The sequence below is a fragment of the Bubalus kerabau genome, chromosome 6 (genome assembly GCF_029407905.1).
Source record: "Bubalus kerabau isolate K-KA32 ecotype Philippines breed swamp buffalo chromosome 6, PCC_UOA_SB_1v2, whole genome shotgun sequence".
Taxonomy (NCBI): Eukaryota; Metazoa; Chordata; class Mammalia; order Artiodactyla; family Bovidae; genus Bubalus; species Bubalus kerabau.
In genome coordinates, this window is record NC_073629.1 from 93,529,466 (window position 1) to 93,557,263 (window position 27,798).

The 27,798-nt window shown below is 43.5% G+C and overlaps 1 protein-coding gene across 2 annotated transcripts; it reads right to left on the reverse strand.

The window, feature by feature from the left end:
- Positions 1 to 292: 292 nt before the first annotated feature.
- On the reverse strand, positions 293 to 24,363 carry CPT2 (carnitine palmitoyltransferase 2). Of its 2 annotated transcripts, none has more exons than XM_055585847.1 (5): positions 24,056 to 24,363; positions 13,492 to 13,572; positions 11,247 to 11,353; positions 1,919 to 3,223; positions 293 to 915 (listed from the first exon to the last, which is right to left on the reverse strand). In XM_055585847.1, exons 1-5 carry the CDS (start codon positions 24,205 to 24,207, stop codon positions 584 to 586), a joined length of 1,977 nt encoding a protein of 658 aa, XP_055441822.1. In that variant the 5' UTR covers positions 24,208 to 24,363; the 3' UTR covers positions 293 to 583. The 2 variants fall into 2 exon arrangements, with proteins under 2 accessions (XP_055441822.1, XP_055441823.1); XM_055585848.1 differs by lacking the exon at positions 24,056 to 24,363 and adding an exon at positions 14,953 to 15,758.
- Positions 24,364 to 27,798: the final 3,435 nt, after the last annotated feature.

Sequence of the window (27,798 nt, forward strand, 5' to 3'; positions counted from 1 at the left end):
CTTAAATCCAAGGGTATTATAACCCCTTTATTGCAGCAGGACTGTCAGAATCAGGCAGTAGCAGTTTACTCCTTGGAAAAATGAAGAGGATTTTTAAAGAAAGGATATCCCAGGAGAGAGAAGCATGTTTACAGCAAAGATGCGTGTTTCCCACCATTACCTGAAGAACCTGGAGCCAACAGGAACTGCCACCCGAATTTACTGCTGGAAAACTCTTTGTGGAGATTTGGCAATTTGGTTAAACAATTAAAACAAACAAAACACAACACAAAAAAGCCTAAGAGGAACCACCTCTAAGAAAGAATTAAATTTTATTTCTGCTTCAACAATAAGTACATCTGAGTTATTTTCCAAGTCTTACCTCCTGATAATGTCCTTAAAACCGAAATCGTACAGCATCTTTAGTTATGGTCTTGGAAATCATATGTTTAGCTTTAAAACCATGGTTTTAAGGCTCAAATCTTATAGCAATGGTGCTCAGGCACCTCATAATTAGTTTCATTAGTCACAGAATACTGCCTACTGGCTACAGAGGCCCCAGTTTTTATGCTGATGAAACAGAGGCTTTTCACTCACCCAGAAGCTAGGTTTTGATCCTTTTGCCTTCCAAGGCATCAAACATGTCTTCTAAGGCCTTCTCCACACACTGGAGAAACTCATGGGCATTGCGGCTTTGGTAGGCAGAGACATTGCAGCCTATCCAGTTGTCCTGAACTGCGTACCCAATGCCGAAACCATCAGGGACCACGGGGGCAAAGCAGCCGATATTCACTGCTGGGCTGCTCAGTGTGCTTGTGGACAGGATGTTGTGGTTTATCTGCCTATATGCAGGGTCCAGGAACAGCTCAGGCATGCTGATCCCTCTGGCTGCTGCCAGGTACCGCAGAGCAAACAAGTGTCGATCAAAGCCCTGGCCTGTCAGAGACAAAATGGAAAATCAGACTCTCAGAACTGAAAGGGACCTCACTTAGTAACACCTCCCACCCAAGGTAGGAATATTCTTCACAGCATCCTCGAGAGGGGAAGAAGGGTTTGTTGACCTCTGCATTCACACCTCCACCTTGCTAAATTCTGGAGCAGTGCATTCTAGAATATTCCTTTTAAAAAAGCAGTGAACAGCTGAGCTAAAAATCAGCCTAAGATACGCCTAATTTTTAAAATTCTGAGATTGAATCAGTTTAAACAGTCACGAAAAGTATGTGGAGAGCACACCATGGACTCAAAAACTAAAGGAAAACCAAAAGCCCAAATCAAGTACAAAGGACAAGGTGGAGTCAGTGGAACAAAATGGAAAGGGTATTTGACCAGGTTCTAATCTCAGCTTTCCTGCTAATTTGCTGTGTGATCCTGGGCCAGTGGTCTCAGCTTCCTACCTATAAAATAGAGAAGGCTGAGACCAGAATGATCTCGGAGGTCCCTTTTAGTTCCAGGACTCTGCCACATGAAAGGACTGGACTGTGTGATCCTTCAGGTCCTTCCTAGGTCTTGAATTTCATCAGAAAGGAGCAAAATGATGCCACTTAGGTAGGGAAGAGCTTCTGAGATGGCCTATTTACACGCAGCCAACACACTACAACGGGGCTGAAGTAAGAGGGGCTGTGGGCTTAGAAATCCTGCATTGTCAAAAATGAGGCTGAAGACCAATAAATAATAGGAAGAGAGTATGTGACACAGCTGAAAGTGACCTTAAATGAGGATGATGCATTTAAGTCAGACGCATCGCCCCATTCCTGCTCAGGGGGAGAGAATGGTCTGTCCCTAGTGGCTAGTCTGGCTGTTCAGACTGCTAAGGAAAAAATAATAATCAGTTGGCAGATGGATTAAGCCTAGAGAAGGGTGGAAATCAGAAGAGTACTGAGGCATACCCCAGAGCTGAGGGCAACAAGACCAAACGGCATGCTCCCCAACCCCGCCTCACCCATCGCTGCTTCTCTGGTCAGCTGGTTGTGGTATGTGGAGCACTTGGCCATCATCTGCTGAAGCTCTCCAGCGCTATGCTTGGCAGGCTCCCTGACAAAGGCCTCGGAGCACCTCTTTGTGAAGACGGAGGCTGGGCGGATGGTCTCGGTGCGGCCGTGCTTGAATGCTGCAGTGCTACAGGACTCGTAGGTGGCCACTGTCTGCCCGTACTGCCGCAGGAAGGCCATCTGGAAGGCCAGCTGAGCCATCGAGTCAGGGCTCAGCTTCTGCTTCTTCAGGAATTCTCTGCCTCCTCTCTGAAACCGGATGTAGTCAATGGTGAGGCTTTTCACGGTGGCATCAAATTTTTCCTTAGCAGCGCTAATGCCAGTCTTTAAAGCATCGCTCAGCTTGAAGTTGAGTTTTTGTACGGCCACAGAAGAGTCAGTGCTGGCCGGCTGGCTCTGGGGAGTGATGGCAGGGGCCTGAGTGCTATCTTTAAACACTTCATTAAAAAACCTGAGCACTGCAACACCATCGCCCCAGGCGTGCTCAAAGTGGATGGCAGCAGTGCCATCCTTGGCTACAATGAGGTTAAAGGATTTGTCAAACCAGCGGCTTGTGCCGTCACCGTGCAGCATGCTGTGGGACAAGTGGACAAAGTCCTTAATGGGGAAGTCATCTAGGCAGAGACAGAACACAGCCGAGTCCACTTTCCTCAGGGTCTCCTCGTTGCCACCACTCACCAGCTTCTGTCTGAGCTCTGCCCAGATGTCCCGGTTCTCACTAGTCAGATAGGAAAGCGGAAACTCGGGGGCCGGGCTATTGTCTGACAGAATGTACTTCAGATGAGCCTGGATTTCAGAGGCACTCACAATGTTCCCATCTTGATCCAGGACATCAAAGATGTAGAAATGTCCTTTTCTTAGGACCAGGAGGTGTCTGGCCTTGTCATCGGTGAAGAGTTCATCTCGATGGGGTCTGGGTAAACGAGTTGAATTGAAAAGCCGATAATACTGGGACATGTCCAGGGGATATGCATTGACCAAGTAGGCGCCATACCAAGATAGGAAGGAAGGCACAAAGCGTATGAATCTCTTGAAGGTATCGGTATCACTTTTGGCAGGGTTCAAATGGAACACTTCCGGCTCCAGAAGGTCAGCCCGAAGTGTCTTCAGAAACCGGATGGCAGAGACAGTCATGTTGGTGGCCCGGGTGAGCTGGTCATTATACTCGGACTTTGGATCAGGGTTGAATGAGATAAACGGATTAAAGTTCAGGACAACAGGATCTCGAGCAGTTAAATACATATCAAACCAGGGGCCTAAAAAATAAAAGTGAACAATAAAGAGTTCCTAAAGAGAGAATGTGAGAAAGAAAAAAAAAATCAAGCATATTCAGAAGAAATGACGATCACTTTCAGAGGGTGGAATTTTCTGATTTTTTTTTTTTTTTTTTTGCTTTGCAATAATTCAAAAACATTAAATGGGAACATATAATATGTCGTCTTTTGCATCTGACTTCTATCACTTATGGGCTTCCCAGTGGCTCTAGTGGTAAAGAACCCACCTGCCAATGTAGGAGACACAAGAGATGCAGGTTCGATCCCTGGGTCAGGAAGATCCACTGCAGTACAAAAAAAACAACCCACTCTAGTATTCTTGCCTGGAAAATTTCTTGAACAGAGGAGCCTGGAGGGCTACAGTCCATGTGGCTGCAAAGAGTCAGCACGACTAAGCAATTGAACACACACTCTATCACTTATAATAATGTATTGAAAATTCATCCACACTGTGGCATGTATCAGTTCTTCATTTCTTTTTATTGGTAAGTAATGTTCCAGTAATATACTGTATCTTGTTTATCCATTCACCTGTACACGGACATTTGTTTCCACTTGTTGGTTATTATAATGCTAGTGCTTTCTTTGTGTGAGGACATTATGTTCTCAGTTCTCTTGGAAGATATAGCTAGGATAGGGATTGCTGGGTCATATGGGAAGTCTACTCTAACCCTTTGCTTTTTGACTGAGAATGAAGTAGCGTTGATTTACAATACCCATTATAGATTATTACAAGATGTTGAATACAGTTCCTTGTGCTATACAGTAGGTCCTTGCTGTTTATCTATCTTAGATATATTGGTATCTGTTAATCCCCAACTCCTAATTTATCCCTCCCCCACCACCTTTCCCCTTTTGGCAATCATAAGTTTATTTTCATGTCTGTGAGTCTGTCTCAAACATGTTTTAGAAATAAGCTCATGTGTATATTTTAGATTCCACATGTGGTAACATGATGGTTATCTTTCTCTGACTTACTTTAGTATATGTGCTAATCTCTAGGTCCATCCATGGTGCTGCAAATGGCATTATTTCATTTTTTGATAGCTGAGTAATATTCCATTGTGTGTGTGTGTGTGTATGTCTACCCCCCGCATCTTCTTTATCCATTCACCTATTGATGGACATTTATGCTGCTTTCATGTCTTGGCTACTGTAAATAGTGCAGTTATGAACACTGGGGAGCATGTACCTTTATGAAGTAGAGTTTTTCTCTGGATATATGCCCATATATATGCATATATGCTGGATCATATAGTAACCCTATTTTTAGTTTTTAAAGGAACCTCCATACCGTTCCCCATAGTGGCTGCACCAGTTTACATTCCCACCAATAGTGTAGGAGGGCTCCCTCTTCTCCACACCCTTTCTGGCATTTATTATTTGTAGATCTTTTTAATGATGACTATTTTGATTGGCGTGAGGCAATACCCCATATTTTTTTTCTCAAATAATAAGCGATATTGAGCATCTCTTCATGTGCCCATTGGCTATCTCTATATGTCTTCTTTGTTGAAATGTTTATTTAGGTCTTCTTCCCATTTTTTTGATTGGGCTGTTTGTTTTTTTATATTGAACTGTAGGAGCTGTTTGTACATTTTGGAGACTAATCTCTGTTGGTTACATCATTAGCAAATATTTTCTCTCATTTCACAGGTTGTCTTTCTGTTTTGTTTATGGTTTCCTTTGCTGTGCTTTTAAAGCTTTTTAAGTTTAATTAGGTCCCATTCACTTATTTTTGCTTTTATTTCCATTACTCTAGGAGACAGACCTAAAAAAAAACTTTGCTATGGTTCATGTCAAAGAGTATTCTCCTTATGTTTTTCTCTAGTAGCTTTATTGTAACTGATCTTATACTTAGGTCTTTAATCATTTTGAGTTATTTTTGTATATGGTATTAGAGAATGTTCTAACTTCGTTGTTTTACATGTAGTTGTCCAGTTTTCCCAGCACTACTTATTAAAGAGACTGTCTTGTCTCCACTGTATATTCTTGCCTATTTTGTGATAGATTAATTGACCATAGGTGTGTGGATTTATTTCTGGGCTCTCTATTCTGTTCCACTGATACATATGTCTGTTTTTGTGCCAATACCATCAATCATGTGCACACCCTTTGTTCAGCCTGGCCATACTCCAAGCCCTTTGGGCTATCTCCCCACAGCCAAACCACGTCCTACCCCCATGTCTGCCCTCTGAAACCTAAGTTTCAGCACCCAGTTGCTGCACACACCAGCAGGCAGGTGTCTTGGGCTCAGAAGTGAGGCAATATGGCCTGGACCATCTGTGGGTCTCTCTCCTCTGCAGGGTGGCAAGCCAGCTCCTACACTCTCCTCTCCAGCCTCTGAAGCTCCCTATCTGTCCTGGTGGATCTCATACTCAGTGAAGGAGGTTGCCAGGTGAGGGAAGAGGTCATCTTTCACAGCTCCCTCCCAGGAGCGCAGGTCCTGTCCCACTTCCTCCTCTCCCTTTTCCCTTCATCCTACCCAGTTAAGTGGGGACCTTCCTTGCAGCTTTGGTTGTATGGGGTCTTCTGCAAGCTTTCAGTCCACATGTAGAAATATTTCTGACATATCAGTGGGAGGAGGTGAATTCCATGCCCTTCTACTCCACCATCTTGAACCAGAACTCTATGTTTAATCTTTTGAGGAATTGCCCAGGTGTCTTCCAAAGTGGCTGCACCATTACCACCAGCAGTGTACAAGGGTTTCAATTTCTCCACATCCTCAGCAACAGTTGTTACCACTCAGTTCAGTTCAGTTGCACAATTGTTTCTGACTCTTCCTGACCCACTGGACTGCAGCATGCCAGGTTTCCCTGTCCATCACCAACTCCTGGAGCTTTCTCAACTCATGTCCACTGAGTCAGTGATGCCATCCAACCACCTTGTGCTCTGTCCTCCCCTTCTCCTCCTGCTTTCAATCTTTCCCAGCATCAGGGTCTTTTCCAATGAGTCAGCTCTTCACATCAGATAGCCAAAGTACTGGAGTTTCAGCTTCACCATCAGTCTTTCTAATGAGTATTCAGGACTGATTTCCTTTAGGATGGACTGGTTGGATCTTCTTGCAGTGCAGGGGCCTCTCCAGAGTCTTCTCCAGCACCACAGTTGAAAAGCATCAATTCTTCAGTGCTCAGCCTTCTTTATGGTCCAACTCTCACATCCATACATGACTACTTGGAAAACCATAGCTTTGAGACAGACTTTTGTTGGCAAAGTAATGTCTCTGCTTTTTAATATGTTGTCAAGCTTTTCCTCCAAGGAACAAGCATCTTTTAATTTCATGGCTGCAGTCACCGTCTGCAGTAATTTTGGAGCCCAAGGAAATAAAGTCTTTCACTGTTTCCATTGTTTTTCCATCTATCTGCCATGAAGGGATGGGACCAGATGCCATGATCTTCATTTTTTGAATATTGAGTTTTAAGCCAGCTTTTTCACTCTCCTCTTTCACTTTCATCAAGAGGCTCTTTAGTTCTTCTTCACTTTCTGCCATAAGGGTAGTGCCATCTGCATATCTCAAGTTATTGATATTTCTCCTGGCAATCTTGATTCCAGCTTGTGCTTCTTCCAGCCCAGCGTTTCTCATGATGTACTCTGCATATAAATTAAATAAGCAGGGTGACAATATACCACCTTGACGTACTCCTTTTCCTATTTGGAACCAGTCTGTTGTTCCATGTCCAGTTCTAACTGTTGCTTCTTGACCTGCATACAGATTTCTCAGGAGGCACGTCAGGTGGTCTGGTATTCCAATCTCTTTCAGAATTCTCCACAGTTTGTTGTGATCTACACAACAATTTATTTGGTGTAGTCAATAAAACAGAAGTAGATGTTTTTCTGAGACTCTCTTGCTTTTTTGATGATCCAATGGATAATGGCAATTTGATCTCTGGTTCCTCTGCCTTTTCTAAATCCAGCTTGGACATCTGGAAGTTCTTGGTTCACGTACTGTTGAAGCCTGGCTTGGAGAATCTTGAGCATTACTTTGCTAGCATGTGAAATGAATGCAATTGTGCAGTAATTTGCATGTTCTTTGGCATTGACCTTCTTTAGGAATGGAATGAAAACTGACCTTTTCCAGTCCTGTGGCCACTGATAAGTTTTCCAAATTTGCTGCCATTCTGAGTGCAGCACTTTTGCAGCATTATCTTTTAGGATTTGAAACAGCTCAACTGGAATTCCATCACCTCCACTAGGTATGTTCGTAGTGATGTTTCCTCAGTCCCATTTGATTTCATATTCCAGGATGTCTGGCTTTAGGTGAGTGATCACACCATCATGATTATCTGGGTCATGAAGATCTTTTTTGTACACTTCTTCTGTGTATTCTTGCCACCTCTTCTTAATATCTTCTGCTTCTGTTATGTCCATACTGTTTCTGTCCTTTTTTGTGCCCATCTTTGCATGAGGTGTCCCCTTGGTATTTCTAATTTTTTTGAAGAGATCTCCAGTCTTTCCCATTCTATTGTTTTCCTCTATTTCTTTGCCTTGATTGCTGAGGAAAGCTTTCTTATATCTCCTTGCTATTCTTTGGAATTCTCCATTCAGATGATATATCTTTCCCTTTTTTCCTCTGCCTTTCACTTCTCTTCTTTTCTCAGCTATTTGTAAGGCCTCCTCAGACAACCATTTTGCCTTTTTGCATTTCTTTTTCTTGGGGATGGTCTTGATCACTGCCTCCCGTACAAAGTCACAAACCTCCATCCATAGTTCTTCTGGCACTCTGTGTATCAGATCTAATCCCTTAAACCTATTTGTCACTTCCACTGTATAATAAGGGATTTGATTTAGGTCATATCTGAATGGTCTAGTGGTTTTCCCTACTTTCTTCAATTCAAGTCCAAATTTGGCAATAAGGAGTTCATGATCTGAGCCATAGGCAGCTTTTGACCTTGTTTTTGCTGACTGTATAGAGCTTCTCCATCTTTGGCTGCAAAGAGTATAATTAGTCTGATTTCAGTGTTGACCATGTGGTGATGTCCATGTGCAGAGTCATCTCTAGTGTTGTTGTTAACATTACTATCAGTCTTATTTGATTGGAGCCATTCTAGTGGATAACCATCACTGTGGTTTTGACTTACATTTCTCTATATTTATTAATTGCTTTTTCCTCTTCATTCTGTTTTCCTCCTTAACACTTACAGAAATAAAAAACAGTAATTCCTCACTTGCATTCAGACTGAAACAGAACAGTTTTTAATCCCCACCCCTCCTGTGCTTCACTTCCTTTCAGGGACAATATCCATACTTGACTGTCTCCCTAAAATGACAGAAAGTTTTCACCATCATTCTGTGTACTATGTACACTACTCCCTCTTTTAGGAAATACTTGAAAGGCAATTAGAAATAACTCAGTGCATATGAGCCACTCAAACTAGCCCTCTGTATTCCTGTGGATGCTTGTAAAAATTCCAGAAACAGTATCTTATTAGAAAACATGTTTTCAAGGTAAGTTCCTGGTTGGATTAGCAAGCATGGGTGAACTCTACAAATATGGGGTATCTTCAATGGGAAGAAGTAGTTTTTATATATAAAGCATTGGGGAAGGGTTAATGGGCAAAAATTTATCTATTATTCATTTGTTGATCCATTAATTCCATTTCATTCCTTGAGAATCAGTGCCATGCCAGGCCCTCGGCCTGGGGATAGAGCATGGACTTCAATTCAGATGAACTCTGGCGAAGGAGATAAACAGAATTAAAATAGAATGCAATTCATTAAAATGGGGGTAAGATACATTTGATGAAAGAAGACATGAATTTATGCTTCTGATCCCCTGAGTAAAAGAATTTTAAAAAGACATAAGCCAATAAGGCAAAGAGAATGAGAGAGAAGAAAAGAACAAATATTGGAAAGTATAAAATTATCTAGCAGAGTCAGAGAAAGCCAACCCTAAGCTGGCAGCAAAGAAAGCCAGGAAACAATATGACTTAAACAGCAGAACCCCCAGATGGCTCAGGATGTAGTAGCCTAGGTACATTGGTTGAAGGGCTGTTTAATTAGTACCCCACCCCCCAGATTCCCTCCCTATTCCAGTAGAAGATTTAAGTTTTATTTCACTGGAGAAAGTAAAATTGGGAGACGTAAGTCATAGATGAGAACTCAAGTCTTCTTTCCTTAATCTCACTCCTGCAACAGCAGCAACCAAGAATATACCTTTTGGCAGTTAACTGGAAAAGCCTTCCCTAAGAAGTCTAAATAACCCAAAGACACCAACATTAGGGGCGCCCCGAGGAAGTGGTTTAGCCGATGACATTACAGTGAAGCTGTGACTGGCAAGTCCACTCTCATTTATAGAAATTCCCACAACTTTTAATATCTCATTCAGGTCTAAGACAACAGAGAAGGATTATGAAACATCTGAAGAAAGAAAAGAGGGTAAAACAAACAGGAAAAAAAGAAAACTGGAGAAAGACCATTAAGAAGATGAGAAATTAAAACAAAATTCCCAGATAAATTATTAGGCACATAGAAAGCAAAACAGAAGAAGGTATAATTATTAATTTTAGAGAAAACAAAGTTAGTATGGAAAAGGCAAAACAATTCCAATGTGCTACACAACTCAGCTGACAACAGCGTTTACATGATTATAACAGTATAAACACCAGGTAGCTTCCCTGGTGGCACAGTCGGTAAAGAATCTGCCTGCATTGCAGGAGATCTGCATTCGATCCCTGGGTTGGGAAGATCCCCTGAAGAAGGGGATATCCACTCCAGTATCCTTGTCTGAAGAATCCCACGATAGAGGAGCCTGGTGGGCTACAGTCCATGGGATCACAAAGAGTTGGACACGACTGAGTGACTAAGCACAGCATAGCATACTGTGACAATAAGGGGATGGAAATGGGGTGAGGACACAAGAGACTGACAAATCCTAATCTTTTATAGTGAGACATCTATAGATAATGCCTAAAACTAAAAAAGATGCACTGATATGAGTAAGTAATTTAGAGAATGGGGCAAAATGAGAAGTGAGAAATTAAGTCAAGGTCAGGAAACTGTGGCTTCTCATAACAAGCATGAGAAAACTATTTGATTCTTTAAATGATATGCATGTATAACCTTACTACAAACAAACTGAGTTAAAAGAAGTGCAGTGGGAACAGAAGTGGAAGCAACCAACTCTGAAAGGGAAGGGCTGAAAGGTTTTATAGAAAAATCATCCTACCCAGATCTGGTCTTTTCTGCTTTTTTCAAATTGAGGTGTAATTGACATATAACATTATATTAGCTTCAAGTGTACAACATAATGATTCGATATTTGTATATATGTAAAATGCTCAGCACATCCACCACCATACACACTTATAAAATTTTTTCCTTATTAGAAGTTTTAACATCCATACTCACAGCAACTTTCAAATACACAACACAGCACTAACTACAGCCACCCAGCTGTACAGTGCAGCCACAGGACTGACTTAGGTTATAACTGCAAGTCTGTACCTTTTGATCCTCTTCTCCATTTTGCCAGCCCCTACTCCCAACCTCTGACAACCATCTTAACTGGGTCTTAAAGAAGAATTTTCCAGGTAAAAAAAGGTGGTGGGAACAACACGGATTAAGGCCCAGAAGAATGAAAAGACTAAGGGGTCGAGGGAAGAAGCTACTCAGTTTTGCTGAAGCATGAGTGTGTCAGGGAGGATGGTGAAACGAGGCTGCAGAGGGCAGCTGGGCCAGACAATGAAGGACCTAGAATGATACATACAGGACACACAACTAAATCCTGCATCCTTTTCAGACAGAACCAATGATGAGGTTCTGTCCTGATCCTATCTACAGAGCAGGCAAGCCACTGCTCTTGACCACAGACTCCAGACAACACCTCAGTGGAGGAAGAACTCACTCAGCCTTAATGTTCACCTCAGGAAGACAGGATGAGACAACACTTCACAAACGTTTTTGGTCTCACCAAAAACACCTGTGAGACCAAAACAGGAGAGAAGATGCCCTGCTTTCCATTATGGAAGGCTCTGGAAATACCACATTCGCAGCCCTGCCTACCCACCTGAAATGTAGCTTGTATGTTTATTCTGCTTGTCCTGAGCAACCAGCTGCTCGTGTAGTTCTTTTCCAATTCCAGTTTCAAAACTCTTACACAACTGTTCTGTTTTCCTGAAATGTTCAAGAAAAGACATAATCAAACCATGACAGGGAATAGGTGGTTTTTAGATTCATGGCCACAAATGCATTGCAGAACTTTGGGTTCCCTAGCATATCCCTAGAATCTGGGACTGAAACCAGAAAGTACCTCTGGTCAGAAGAGGAGAATCAATCTAAGTAGATAAATCTAAGATATTTTCTTAAAATGACAGATCAGGAAGGTGAATTCACATCTCATAAAACAATGTGTAATCTAGAAGGCAGCTTGACATGGAGAAAATGACTCCAAAAGCTTTGGAGTCAAGAAGAGCTAAGTTTGAATTCTAGCTCTGTTACTTTCAAATTGTATGACCTTGGACAAGTTATTCGATCTTTCTCAGTCTCAGTTTCTTTATATGTTAACCCAGAAATACACCACCTTACATGATTTTTAAAATATTTATAAAGCTAAGGATTTAGGATAGTTTGAAAAATAATACTTAATAATGGGTAGCTATTAAATCATTACCATGTCAAGAGAAGCTTCAAGTGACTAATATGGAATATTTAAAAGCAGTGGATTAGCTTCCCTGGTGGCTCAGTGATAAAAGAATCTGCCTGCCAATGTAGAAGATGTGGGTTCAATTCCTGGGTGGAGAAGATCCCCTGGAAAAGGAAATGGCAACCCACTTCAGTATTCCTGCCTGGAAAATCCCATGGACAGAGGATCCTGGCAGGCTACAGTCCATGGGGTCACAAAAGTGATGGACATGACTTAATGACTGCTGCTGCTTCTGCTAAGTTGCTTCAGTCGTGTCCGACTCTGTGCGACCCCATAGATGGCAGCCCACCAGGCTCCCCTGTCCCTGGGATTCTCCAGGTAAGAACACTGGAGTGGGTTGCCATTTCTTTCTCCAATGCACGAAAGTGAAAAGTGAAAGTGAAGTCACTCAGTCGTGCCAGACTCTTAGCGACCCCATGGACTGCAGCCTACCAGGCTCCTCCATCCATGGGATTTTCCAGGCAAAAGAGTACTGGAGTGGGGTGCCATGACTAAACAACAACAAAAAGACAGTGGACAGTTCATCTGTTTTTTGCCGTCACTGTCCAGTGAAAGACTCTATGTGATTCTAATGACAAGGCCAGTGTTTTGCACAACAAATTCCCATTGTGGAAAAAGAGTACTACACCAGGATACAACAGCCTGATGGAATCCATTTTTTTTTTTACAATATTCAATATTATTTTCCACTTCCAGGCTGAATTAGTTTCCCACGATTGCCAAGACAGAGTGCCGCAGACCAGATGGCTTAAGACAACAGAAATGTATTCTCTCATAGTTCTGGAGGCTAGAAGTACAGAATCAAGATGCTGACAAGACCATACTCTCTCTGAAGACTCTCAGGGAGAATCTGTCCCAGGCCTTTCTCTTGGCTTGTGGTGTTATCAGGTATCCTTGGCATTGCTTAGCCTGTTACTACACGCCAACCTGCCTCTGTCTTTACATGGCTGTCTCTTTATCCCTTCTAAGGACTGGAATAAGGACTAAACCTTCTCTATTAATAGTATGACCTCATCTTAATGGACATGAGTTTGAGCAAGCTCCGGGAATTGGTGATGGACAGGGAAGCCTGGCATGCTGCAGTCCACGGGGTCACAAAGAATCAGACACGACTGAGGGACTGAACTGAACTGCTCTTAACTAATTACACATACAACTACCCTCTTTCCGAAAAGGTTGCATACTGAGGTTTTTGAGAAGGGAGTGGATTTAGGGGACATACTATACAACCCAGTACATAAGCTCACCAAGCAAACTTCTGGTCTGCCACGTGCTCTCCTCAATGAAGCTCCCTGCCAAGAGCACATGCCCTCTGCAAATGACCAGTGCCAGCTAGCTGACGAGGTAAAATCTGCCAGGGCAGTACAAATTTGGCATTCTAGTGTCTAAACCATTGTTTATTCAGTCAAGTTAAAGAGTCTCACCTTAGGGCTTGGTCACCCCTTCATGAGTGAAAATCTATTTCCTGAACTTGCAAATGTAAAGACTGGGTCTCAGGTGCCTGAGGACCCAGTCAAATCATAGACACTCCCCGAAGACTGGTCCACCACCACTTGTCAGCTTCTCCTGAACCACCCAACCATGGTCATTTGGGTTTCTCAGCATTTACCTGAACTGGCTGTCATCCAACAGAGGCTTCTGTGCACTGAGGTATCTCCTAATGGTGTCTTCAAGTTTGGGAATAGGCAGCCTGGGGAGAAAACAAGGTCAGTGTAATGGTGACAAGATGTGGAAGAGGTTAGTTAGCTTGCCAATCCAAACTCATAAATAATTACTGGATATTTAAATTCTTTCCAAAAAAAAAAAAACAACACAAAAAAACAAAACAACAGGAAGCCTAAGCCACTGACAAATGAGAATAGATGAATTTAAGTATCAAGAGTACTCCTTTTATTTTCTAGGTAGAAGAATAATCTTTTAATGTATTAATGATGATTTTCATAAGCTAAATTAGTAAATATACTAACAAATTAAAAATGGGGAAGCAGAAGCAGCCAAAATATTCCTGATTCCTGTCACAGTTATAATACCTGTGTTAACCCTGCACTGGCATGGATTTTAATTCTACTTACTTTGAACAACAGTCTTTTTCTTTCCTAAGATGAAAAAAAGTTCTATTTTTAAATTTATTGGTGTATTTTTGACAGAGAACCATACAAAAGAGAAACACAGGTCTATCCATGGGCCAGCCAACCAAGGGATGGACTGTCAAGTCACGCCCAGCTCACCAGGAGTCCTGTGAGGAATGCATATTCTTGGGTATTATGCTTAGTGAAATATGTCAGACAGAGAAAGACAAATACTGTATGGTATCATTTATATGTGAAATTTAAAAATAAAACTAGTGAATATAACAAGAAACACAGATACAGAAAACAAACTAGTGGGGAGAAGGAAGCAGTGAAGGGCAAAACAGGGGTAGGGGGTTAAGAGGTACAAACCACTAGGTACAAAATAACCTTCAGGGATGTATCTGTAGCACATCAAGGATAGCCACCATTTTATATTAACTATAAATGGAGTACAATCTTTAAAAATTATCAGTCACTATGTTGTACACATGAAACTTATATAATACTGTAAATCTACTATATCTCAATTTTTTAAGTGTCAATTTTATGGCATGTGAATTATATCTCAATAAAGTGAAGTGAAGTTGCTCAGTCGTGTCTAACTCTTTGCAACCCAGGGACTGTATGCAGCCTACCAAGTCCCACCATCCATGGGATTTTCCAGGCAAAAATACTGGAGTGGGTTGCCATTTCCTTCTCCAATATCTCAATAAAGCTGTTAGAAATGTTTCTAAACAAGTTATGTTCGTCTCTGGTGATCAATTTTTTCCTCAGGAAGATGAAGGAACTGAAAGAGACTGTTTCTAAGGCTCCTTTACAATTCTGTGACCACAACCGCAGGAATCCTGTTGATTCCTTCTGCGGCAAGGCAGCAGAACTGCACGATGGTGAAAGGGCAGACTCTGGCATCACCATTCACAGCTGTGTGACTCTGGGCATGCTGCTGCTCTGCATGTAACTTTCCTCGTACATAAAGTGGAGATGATACTAATACGTACTTTTCAGTGTTGTGTGCAAATTCGATGAGGCAACACATGTCACAGACTCAGAACAGTGCCTGGCACACAGCAAGCACTCGATTGTTGTTGTTTAGCCGCTCAGTTGTGTCCCACTCTTTGCGACTCCATGGACTGCAGCACGCCAGGCTTCCCTGCCCTTCACCATCTCCCGCAGCTTGCTCAAACTCATGTCCATTGAGTCAGTGATGCCATCAACCATCTTGTCCTCTGTCATCCCCTTCTCCTCCTGCCTTCAATCTTTCCCAGCATCAGGGTCTTTTCTAATGAGTTGGCTCTTCCCATCAGGTGGCCAAAGTATTGGAACTTCAGCTTCAGCATCTGTCCCTCCAGTGAATATTCAAGATTGATTCCCTTTAGGATTGACTGGTTTGATCTCCTTGCTGTGGAAGGGACTCTCAAGAGTCTTCTCCAGCACCACAGTTCAAAGTCATCAATTCTTTGGTGCTCAGCCTTTATGGTCCAACTCTCACATCCATACATGACTACTAGAAAAACCATAGCTTTGACAATACAGACCTTTGTCGGCAAAGTAATGTCTCTGCTTTTTAATACACTGTCTAGGTTTGTCAATGCTTTTCTTCTGATAAATACGTTTTTTGTTTTTTACTTACTTGGTCGTCAAGTCCTATAGATTCAAACTCTGCTCGTGTTCCTAGGGAACTAGCTCATCATCTCTGCCTCAGTGCCTGGAATGGGGTTTCACCATATTGGTGTTTTGCCTACCCCAAACTTTCACTTCTTTTAGTAAGAGCACCCTTTCTATTTAAGTCCCTGCAGTTCAGGTAGAGCTGACTCCATGCCCAGCTCCCAGGGGTGCGCTTAAAGCTTACTGGTTCAGACTCAATGAGACCTAGCAAGAATCTAAAGACTTAACTATAGGAGTTTGGGTTTTTTTTTTAACTGTTAGGATGAAGAAGGGAATCTCTAACATCTGAGTTACTAAGAAATGAGTGCGAAAGCTATGCCTTAGGTGATGGCTGCCACTATGGCACCATGAGGAGAGAGGAGGTTCATGAGGAGAGAGCCTACTTGAAAATGGAGTCACACAAATGAAGAGTTGAGTGGGAAGGCAAATCAGGGTCTTGATGACATCATTTGGACCTTTTAACCCAACCTGGATTTTTCGGGTCTGTGGGTTCACACATTCCTTTTGGCTAAAACCAGTTTAATTGGGCTTCCTATAACTTGCTACACAACTGCCCTTACTGTGGCCTTTTCAGTATGTGCACAACCCTTCCTCCACAGTTCCTCAAGGAACACCAGAAGTGGTTTCAAAGGCACAGCTGAAGTCCCTTGAGCTCCTTGAGGGGTTGTTCACCAGGTGCCTTGAAAAGAGCTACAGAGCTACAGCCTTGAGAGAGCCCTGGCAGTTTCATTTTAACCATGTGGGTTCTCTTTCCCCACCCTCTATCAAAGAACCCCATCCCCATCTAAACACCATTTGCTATTATAAGGATGGAAGAAAAGTTAGCACCAACCTGATTTATCTCCTGTCTAAGTGACTCTGATATGAATATCTAAGAAGCCTCCAAGCAGTAGGCGTTTTATTATTCTCCCTGCAAGAACACAGGTATAAAGCCTTTTGTATTTTTACACAATCTATATTATTTACAGAATCTATATTATTTATATTATATATATAATATAAATAAGTATATTATATATATTTATTTATAGAATCTATATTATTTACAGAATCTATATTATTCTGGTAAAATCATTCTGGTTGTCAAGACAATTTGTCCGGAGAACATGCCTTCGGGGCTCAGAGCGTTACTGTTTCTATCTGTTATCCTCCACACCTTGGAAACTTGGGCCCGCCTGCCTCCCATGTGAATTCTAGAGAACATGCCCATTTTGTCTTGAACACCAGCTATCATCTAAAATGATTAGGGGTTAAAAGAAATCACAAGATAATTGACAATGACTGTGGGTCAACCATAGGCCTAAAATAGTGGCCCATTACTATTTTTTTTAAGACACAGTGCCACTCCCCCAACCCAGCCAACACACAGACACACACACACCAGCCCAACTCTAGTAACTTAGGGCCCAAGTGATGAGTCTCTACCTTGAGCTGGGCCTCCCATCAGCTTCTCAAAATTTTTGAACACGTCATGCATTTTCAGACTTCTGTTTCTTAGCACATGCTGTTCTATCCTTGCCTCACTCCTCTCATGTGGTAATCTTCAAATTCCAACTCAAATAGCACCTCCTCTATGAAGCTTCCTTTCTCTGCCAGGCACTAAGTCACTCCCACCACCACACTCATACAATGCAATATGCAACAAATATTTAAGGTAGTTATAGCACTTGAGAATATCTACTGAGTACTTGCTATATGCCTGGCTTTGTGCTAAGCGTTTTATATCAGGGTATTTAACTTTAACAACCCTGAGAGGAAGGTAATATTAACACTCCATTTTCAGGTTACATGATTTCCTCACAGCCATGAAGATAGTAAGTAGAGCTGGATTAAAAATCAAATCTGACTCCTCTCTCATGACCGTAACCACCATGAAATGCTGCTTCCCACTGATCAATTATACTATAACTATATCTGCTTACCTGTCAAATCTCCCCCACTATACAGTAACTCCTCACCATGACTGACTGGTCTCCAAATTCATGTCAATCAATGTTTATCAAGTTAACAATGTAAATGTGTAGATCAGGCTGATCCACCCTTTGTCTTCTCCAGACTTGCGGTTTTATATTCTGAGATTAATTGCTCAGTGCATAAAACATAACCCTGAAAAAAAAACACTTAACTGAATTGCACACCTAAAAATAGTTAAAGGGGTAAATTTTATGTTTTGTATATTTGCCTACACTAAAAAAGAACAAAGGAAAAAAACATAATAGCTGGAAACCAAGCAAATGATACTGCAAGGCTTCCTAGAAGAAAGCAAGTCCAAAGTCACTTGATTATAAGGCAGGGATATGACCAGAAAAAGGATGAGGGAAGAAGGGAGGCCCAGTTGGACCACCTAATACTGATATTAAGAGGCTAGTCCTTCTCTTGCCAACTAACAAGAGAAGATGCCAACTATTTTGGCATTTTACCTCACTCTACCCTCACAACAGCCCTATGAACTGTGCATTCTGATACTACTTTGCAGGTAAGAACTGGGCTCAAAGAAGTGGACAGAACTGCCTGAAGTTATAGTGTCAGATCTGGAATCTAAATCTAAGTTCTACCAGACTTCAAGCCTGGGCTTTTCATTAAGTGTGACATCTAAATGAGTGTAAAGATAATACAATTTACCTTTCCAGAATCTCAGAGATAAGGAATCTCATCTAACTCTCAACATACAGGTGACGAAGTAGAGGCCTGAGGGAGTCATTGTTTACAGAATTATACACAGGTGATGGGAGCTACTATTTGTAGCTCCAGGATATTTGTTCTGCAGAGTGAAAGAAAGGATCTTCATATTCCTTGACTTTAATATTCTTCTCGGCTTTCCAATTCTACAGTGGAGAAAATCCCTCTGATCTTAAACCTGGGTGGGGCCCAGTTCAATTCAGTTCAGTCGCTCAGTCGTGTCCGACTCTTTGCGACCCCATGAATCGCAGCACGCCAGGCCTCCCTGTCCATCACCAACTCCCGGAGTTCACCCAGACTCACTTCCATCGAGTCAGTGATGCCATCCAGCCATCTCATCCTCTGTCATCCCCTTCTCCTCCTGCCCCCAATCCCTCCCAGCATCAGAGTCTTTTCCAATGAGTCAACTCTTCACATGAGGTGGCCAAAGTACTGGAGTTTCAGCTTCAGCATTATTCCTTCCAAAGAAATCCCAGGGCTGATCTCCTTCAGAATGGACTGGTTGGATCTTCTTGCAGTCCAAGGGACTCTCAAGAGTCTTCTCCAACACCACAATTCAAAAGCATCAATTCTTCGGCGCTCAGCCTTCTTCACAGTCCAACTCTCACATCCATACATGACCACAGGAAAAACCATAGCCTTGACTAGATGAACCTTTGTTGGCAAAGTAATGTCTCTGCTTTTGAATATGCTATCTAGGTTGGTCATAACTTTCCTTCCAAGGAGTAAGCGTCTTCTAATTTCATGGCTGCAGTCACCATCTGCAGTGATTTTGGAGCCCAGAAAAATAAAGTCTGACACCGTTTCCACTGTTTCCCCATCTATTTCCCATGAAGTGATGGGACCGGATGCTATGATCTTCGTTTTCTGAATGTTGAGCTTTAAGCCAACTTTTTCACTCTCCACTTTCACTGTCATCAAGAGGCTTTTTAGTTCCTCTTCACTTTTTGCCATAAGGGTGGTGTCATCTGCATATCTGAGGTTATTGATATTTCTCCCAGCAATCTTGATTCCAGCTTGTATTTCTTCCAGTCCAGCATTTCTCATGATGTACTCTGCATACAAGTTAAATAAGCAAGGTGACAATATACAGCCCTGACATACTCCTTTTCCTATTTGGAACCAGTCTGTTGTTCCATGCCCAGGCCTATCTAAAAGTTAAAGGCCAACTGCTGCTGGGCTTGGCAAGCAAAGAGACTCTGTCATCCCTCACCTTTCCCCTACATACAGGCTCAGCTCAGACATAGGAGGTCAAGGCTTATCTCACAGGAACAGGGACTTTTTCTTTCTCCTCCCAGACCTCCTACCAAATTTAAACAGCGGGGTTGGGACTAGATAATCTCATTTTAGTCTGTTTTAGAAGTTTGCACACTGTAACTTCACAAGAATCACCTCAGATGATATTCCTGAGAAGGTGGGCTGGGAGTTAAGGGTTAAGAGGCTCCTGGTTGTAGAGAAAAAGAGCAACCTAGTAGTTCTGGGGGATGTCTGTGACAATCTTGGTTCTATTTACAATGAGAGTTGGTCTCCAACCCCTGGACTGTGAGATCCCTGATGGGCAGCTTGGTAAGGAAGGAAGTAAAAAGGTTTTTGAAAGAAATTTGGAACTTTGCACTAGGAACTAACTGGTAAGCAAGTAAGCAAAGTTTGATTGTAGAGGGTGAAGAACTTTGGGGAAATTGCTAATACTGGAGGAGACCTGGCAGCTTAATTTAAGGCTGGGAGTTCAAAGACTGGGAAAACAGGAAGCTGAATTAAAGAAAATACTGGGTGAGGGAAGGAGAGAGGAAGATATATTGGGGCTGTTTCATAGGGGAAGTAAATTCTGGAAGAAGTGTTAAGAGGGTGGGGAGAGTAGCTATGGTGAAGAGGCATAGAATTTGGGTGGGCTCTGGATCTAATACACTTCAGTATTCTTGCCTTGAGAACCCCATGAACAGTATGAAAAGGTGAAAAGATAGGACACTGAAAGATGAACTCCCCAGGTCGGTAGGTGCCCAATATGCTACTGGAGATCAGTGGAGAAATAACTCCAGAAAGAATGAAGAGATGGAGCCAAAGCAAAAACAACACCCAACTGTGGATGTGACTGGTGGTGGAAGTAAAGCCCGATGCTGTAAAGCAACACTGCATAGGAACCATGAATCAAGGCAAATTGGAAGTGGTCTAACAGGAGATGGCAAGAGTAAACATTCACATTTTAGGCATCAGCTAACTAAAATGGACTGGAATGGGTGAATTTAACTCAGATGACCATTATATCTACTACTGTGGGCAAGAATCCCTTAGAAGAAATGGAGTAACTATCATAGTCAACAAAAGAGTCCAAAATGCAGTACTTGGATGCAATCTCAAAATAGACAGAATGATCTCTGTTCGTTTCCAGGGCAAATCATTCAATATTACAGTAACCCAAGTCTATGCCCCAACCAGAAATGCTGAAGAAGCTGAAGTTGAATGGTTCTATGAAGACCTACAAGACCTTTTAGAACTAACACCCAAAAAAGATGTCCTTTTCATTATAGGGGACTGGAATGCAAAAGTAGGAAGTCAAGAAACACCTGGAGTAACAGGCAAATTTGGCCTTGGAATACGGAATGAAGCAGGGCAAAGGCTAATACAGTTTTGCCAAGAGAACGCACTGGTCATAGCAAACACCCTCTTCCAACAACACAAGAGACGACTTTACACATGGACATCACCAGATGGTCAATACTGAAATCAGATTGATTATATTCTTTGCAGCCAAAGATGGAGAAGCTCTATACAGTCAGCAAAAACAAGGTCAAGAGTTGACTGTGGCTCAGATCATGAACTCATTATTGCCAAGTTTGGACTTAAATTGAAGAAAGTAGGGAAAACCACTAGACCATTCAGGTATGACCTAAATCAAATCCCTTACGATTATACAGTGGAAGTGACAAATAGATTCAAGGGATTAGATCTGATAGACAGAGTGCCTGAACTATGGACAGAGGTTTGTGACATTGTACAGAATGCAGTGATCAAGACCATCCCCAAGAAAAAGAAAAGCAAAAAGGCAAAATGGTTGTCTGAGGAGGCCTTACAAATAGCTGTGGAAAGAAGAGAAGCAAAAGGCAAAGGAGAAAAGGAAAGATATACCCATTTGAATGCAGAGTTCCAAAGAATAGCAAGGAGAGATAAGAAAGCCTTCCTCAGCAATCAATGCAAAGAAATAGAGGAAAACAATAGGATGGAAAGACAAGAGATCTTTTCAGGAAAATCATAGACACCAAGGCAACATTTCATGCAAAGATGGGCATAATAAAGGACAGAAATGGTATGGACCTAACAGAAACAGAAGATATTAAGAAGTGGCAAGAATACACAGAAGAAGTATACAAAAAAGATCTTCGTGACCCAGATAACCACTATGGTGTGATCACTCACCTAGAACCAGACATCCTGGAATGCGAAGACAAGTGGGCCTTAGGAAGCACTATGAACATAGCTAGTGGAGGTGATGGAATTCCAGTTGAGTTATTTCAAATCCTAAAAGATGATGCTGTGCAAGTGTTGCACTCAATATACCAGCAAATTTGGAAAACTCAGCAGTGGCCACAGGACTGAAAAAGGTCAGTTTTCATGCCAATCCCAAAGAAAGGCAATGCCAAAGAATGCTCAAACTACCACACAATTGCACTCATCTCACATGCTAGCAAAGTAATGCTCAAAATTCTCCAAGCCAGGCTTCAAGTACATGGACCGTCATCTTTCAGATGTTCCAGCTGGTTTTAGAAAAGGCAGAGGAACCAGAGATCAAATTGCCAACATCTGTTGGATCATTGAAAAAGCAAGAGAGTTCCAGAAAAACATCTACTTCTGCTTTATTGACTATGCCAAAGCCTTTGACTATGTGGATCACAATAATCTGTGGAAAATTCTGAAAGAGATGGGAATACCAGACCACCTGACCTGCCTCTTGAAAAACCTATATGCAGGTCAGGAAACAACAGTTAGAACTGGACACAGAACAACAGACTGGTTCCAAACTGGGAAAGGAGTACATCAAAGCTGTATACTGTTACTCTGCTTATTTAACTTATATGCACAGTACATCATGAGAAATGCTGGACTGGATGAAGTACAAGCTGGAATCAAGATTGCCAGAAGAAATATCAATAACCTCAGATATGCAGATGACACCACCCTTATGGCAGAAAGTGAAAACTAAAGAGCCTCTTGATGAGGGTGAAAGAGGAGCATGAAAAAGTTGGCTTAAAACTCAACATTCAGAAGACTAAGATCATGGCATCTGGTCCCATCACTTCATGGCAAATAGATGGGGAAACAATGGAAACAGTGACAGACTTTATTTCGGGGGGCTCCAAAATCACTGCAGATGGTGACTGTAGCCATGAAATTAAAAGATGCTTGCTCCTTGGAAGAAAAGTTATGACCAACCTAGAAAAAATTATGACCAGCATATTAAAAAGCAGAGACATTACTTTGCCGACAAAGGTCCATCTAGTCAAAGCTGTGGTTTTTCTCGTAGTCATGTATGGATGTGAGAGTTGGACAATAAAGCTGAGTGCCGAAGAATTGATGCTTTTGAACTGCAGTGTGGAGAAGACTCTTAAGAGTCCCTTGGACTGCAAGGAGATCCAACCAGTCCATCCTAAAGGAAATCAGTCCTGAATATTTATTGGAAGGACTGATGCTAAAGCTGAAGCTCCAATACTTTGACCACCTGATGCAAAGAACTGACTCATTGCAAAAGACCCTGATGCTGGGAAAGATTGAAGGTGGGAGGAGAAGGGGACGACAAAGGATGAAATGGTTTGGATGGCATCACTGAGTCAAAGGACATGAGTTTGAATAAGCTTTGGGAGCTGGTGACGGACAGGGAAGCCTGGTGTGCTGCAGTCCATGGGGTCGCAGAGTCGGAAAGGACTGAGCAACTGAACTGAACTGAACTGGATCTAATGTGAATAAAGTAAGATTTGAGGAGGAGTACTGAAGATGTTGTCTAGAATCCTGTAAGGTTTGGCTAAGTTGCAGGGAGTAGTGTGGATTAGGGAGGATATTTTAGGGGGAGGAAAGTGGGGGAGTGTTGAGGAAGGTTTGGTAGGGATGAAAGGGTTCCAGGTGAAGGCTGGACTTAGAATGCTGAGGACTTGGAGGGTAAGGTAAATATCTGAGTCAGCTTGGGGGACTGACAGGTGCTAAAACAGAAGAGGACTGGAGACATCGGGAGTGGGGCTGAGGGTTCTGGCAGCAGCTGCGAAAAAGGTGGTGGTGGGAGAAGCTGAAGGAGAGTAACTATCAGTGTTATGTATCAGGAACTGGCCGATCCATATTCTGTGCAGGAATTCGGGCGACACCCTAGCTGGAAGCGTAAGAGTAATGGTGGACATATACAGGTTGTACATTTGTTCAGAGAGAAATGTGAGGGACGAAAAAAAAAAAAAAGAAATGTGAGGGACGATTAGATATCTGATTGGCAGTTGAGTTTTTGGAGGAGTCTGAGAAGAGCCCAAGAGAGAAAATCCGAGAGAACTATGATGGTAGCGGTGTGGGGTGGGGCGGCGGGGAGGGGGTGGATTCTGGAAGAGAACTTGAGCGTTCTTAAACTCCAGTGCCACGGGATTTTCAGACTGGAGAATGCGGCAGCGTCCCAGGTGAAGCTTTGGGGGTGCAAGAGGGTTCGGTGGAAGAGACAAGAGTGACTGGAGAAAGTCTGGGGCCGAACCCCCGGCTGGCTGTGGGCGACAGGGACCTGGAAGCCGGGCTCACCTGGGCAGGCTGTCCTGGTAGTGCAGAGTGGGCACGATGCTGCGCTGCAGGTACTGGCTGGGCTCGAAGCCGGTGCTCAAGGGCCGACATGGGGCTCCCGGGCCAACGGCAAGGCCCCGGGACCAAGAGCGCAGCAGCAGGCGGGCCACCATCGTCCCAGGAGGCGGCAGCAGCTAGAACGCGGAGAATTGGGAGTTCTGGTGTATGGAGATCAGGCCGCGGCCCTCGGTGCCCCGCGACAATGGGTCAGGTACATCAGTACACTTTGTGCCCTTCCGCGGGGCCACTTCCGGCTCCCCGCCCCCGCCCACGGAAGGCGCCGCCCACAGGCCCTACGAGGGTCCCGCCTACCGCAGAGTGGGCGGGGCCCCGGCCTCTTCGCTCGGTTTCTTGATCTCCAGGCGGTCAAAAAGCCAGTTTGGAAGCCACGCCCTTCTGTTTTGGAACAAGCGGAGAAGGCAATGGCAACCCACTCCAGTACTCTTGCCTGGAAAATCCCATGGACGGAGGAGCCTGGTGGGCTGCAGTCCATGGGGTCGCTAAGAGTCGGACACGACTGAGCGACTTCACTTTCACTTTTCACTTTCATGCATTGGAGAAGGCAATGGCACCCCAGGCAAGAACACTGGAGAATCCCAGGGACGGGGGAGCCTGGTGGGCTGCCGTCTATGGGGTCGCACAGAATCGGACACGACCGAAGCGACTTGGCAGCAGCAGCAGAAACTGGACACGACTGAAGCGACTTAGCAGCAGCAGCAGCAGCAGAAACTGGAGAAAAAGAGAAGCCGAAAAACAGTTTTGGAGTCTGATAAATGGGGAAAATTTTAAACGTCCATTTCCTCATTTGAAAAGATCATTCAACCCATTCTCACGTTCCTAGATATGAAAGGAAAAGACTTGGTGTGGACAGTGTCTGGTGCTGTAAGCAGTAAAACGTGGCTGCTGTTGTTACTGGTTTAGTCGCTAAGTCGTGTCTAGGCACCCGTCAAATTTGCCCAGCAGAAAATTTTTGACATACCCTGATCAGCACCACACAGCTGCCCTGCGAGCTCATTTGAGCCGATGTTAGAAAACATGTGTGCAGGAGTTCCCTGGCTGCCCAATGGTTAGGACTCTGAGCTTTCACTTCTATAGTCTGGATTCAGTCCCTGGCGGGGGAACTAAGATACCGAAAGCCACCCGCGGCAGAAAACAAAACAACATAATTCATACAAAAACTGTGTGCAGAAGCTTGAAACCATGGAGGTTTCCATCCAGTCACCACGTCTATGCAGAAAACTCTCTTTCCCTTCAGTTCAGTCGCTCAGTCGTGTCCGACTCTTTGCGACCCCATGAATCACAGCACGCCAGGCCTCCCTGTCCATCACCAACTCCCAGAGTTCACTCAGACTCATGTCCATCGAGTCAGTGATGCCATCCAGCCATCTCATCCTCTGTCGTCCCCCTCTCCTCCTGCCCCCAATCCCTCCCAGCATCAGAGTCTTTTCCAATGAGTCAACTCTTCACATGAGGTGGCCAAAGTACTGGAGTTTCAGCTTTAGCATCATTCCTTCCAAAGAAATCCCAGGGCTGATCTCCTTCAGAATGGACTGGTTGGATCTCCTTGCAGTCCAAGGGACTCTCAAGAGTCTTCTCCAACACCACAGTTCAAAAGCATCAATTCTTCGACGCTCAGCCTTCTTCACAGTCCAACTCTCACATCCATATATGACCACAGGAAAAACTATAGCCTTGACTAGACGGACCTTTTTTGGCAAAGTAATGTCTCTGCTTTTGAATATGCTATCTAGGTTGGTCATAACTTTCCTTAGCGGGACTTTTCCAAAGACAGGAAGCTCCCGCAAAACAACGCATCACACTCCCTGCTTTCAGCTGCAGCCGAGAATTAAGTAGGCTCAGTTCAGTCGCTCAGTCGTGTCTGACTCTTTGCAACCCGGTGAATCGCAGCTCGCCAGGCCTCCCTGTCCATCACCAACTCCCGGAGTTCACTCAGACTCATGTCCATCGAGTCAGTGATGCCATCCAGCCATCTCATCCTCTGTCGTCCCCTTCTCCTCCTGCCCCCAATCCCTCCCAGCATCAGAGTCTTTTCCAGTGAGTCAACTCTTTGCATGAGGTGGCCAAAGTACTGGAGTTTCAGCTTTAGCAGGCTCCTGTTTATGTAAGAAAGAGAGGTGTCAAAAGACAAAAAATCTTGCTGTCTGGCTTGAGGTACAGAATTCCATTCCAGGCACAGGGCTTTCCCTAAGCTTCACTCTCACTCCAGGCCCTGTGAGTTTGAGGTAGCCCAGTACATCTGCTGTGGCCCAGATGTAAGCAGTGCCAGAAGTTGGAGCACGACTGAAAGAGTACTGGACTGGGAGTCAGGAGACCTGAATTTTGGTCTCAGCTTTGTCCTTATCCAGTTAGGTAACCCCTGATTGAACACAAAGATCACTAATCAGCCCACACTCATTCAGTGGTGACTACAAATCCCTGAAAACTGAACGTGAAACTTAAGAATAGTCACTACCTAACTGTCCTCCTTTGAGGGGAGACAGACAGAGCTGATCCAAGTGTGAAACATGAAAGCCATTTGTCTGTATAGTGTGTAGGGCCCGAGGGAGCATGTCAAATGTTTTCTGAAAAAGCTCACTTCAAGTCCAGACAGTTTTCAAGGCCTTGAAACCTGAGGCAAACAACAGGAGCTATGTAGAGCTAAGAAGATCAGAGGACCCAGAAGAAACAGTGAACCCACTAGAAGGGCAGTGGGTCAATTCTAGAGACAGAGGGCCAAGGAATACAGCCCATCTTGTCTAACAGCTGAAGAGGGGCTCAATAGCCTTCTGGGGTGCATGGCCAATAGTAAAAAATCTAACCCCTCAGGCAGGTGTCCAAAGCCCTTTTTTTCCTGGTACCTATCTGCTTCTCCACTTCCCTTCATGTCTCCCTAAGAACCCTATGCTGTAGTAACACTGAACTGTTCACCATTCCCAGAGCTTGTCCTCACTCTATGCCTTTTAAAAAATGCTGTACCTACTGTCAAGAGCTTCCCTGGTGGCTCAGATGCTAAAGAATCTGCCTGCAATGCAGGAGACCTTGGTTTGATCCCTGGGTTGGGAAGATCTCCTGGAGAAGAGGAAATGGCTACCTACTCCAGTATTCTTGCCTGGAGAATTCCATGGACACAGTCCATGGGGTCGCAGAGTCAGACACTCCTGAGTGACTAACACTTTCACTTTAACTACAGTCTGGAATGTTTTTTTCTGTGCATCTCTTCCTAGTACACTCTGAGCGAGTGAGTGGGTGAAGTCCCTCAGTCGTATCCGACTCTTTGCGACCCCATGGACTGTAGCCTACTAGGTTCCTCTGTCCATGGGATTTTCCAGGCGAGAGTACTGGAGTGGATTGCCATTTGCTTCTCCAGGGGACCTTCTCAACCCAGGGATCAAACCCGGGTCTCCCGCATTGTAGACAGACGCTTTACTGTCTGAGCCACCAGGGAAGTCTCTGACATCCTTCAAATCCCATTTCAAAACTCACAATCTCTATGAAGTCTGCCTCAATCCTCATCCTTTCTCCTTCCCACAAGAACAAATTCCTCCCTCTGATTCCACAGCACTTTTCACAATCCTTTACTGTTACATATGGAAACAGAACTATGTTATTGACTATGATGCATTATCCAAGGCAGAGATCTTGTTTTCATTTATCTACCTGGTGTCTAGCACAGGGCTTATCATGGGTAGGTGCTTGCATTTTCT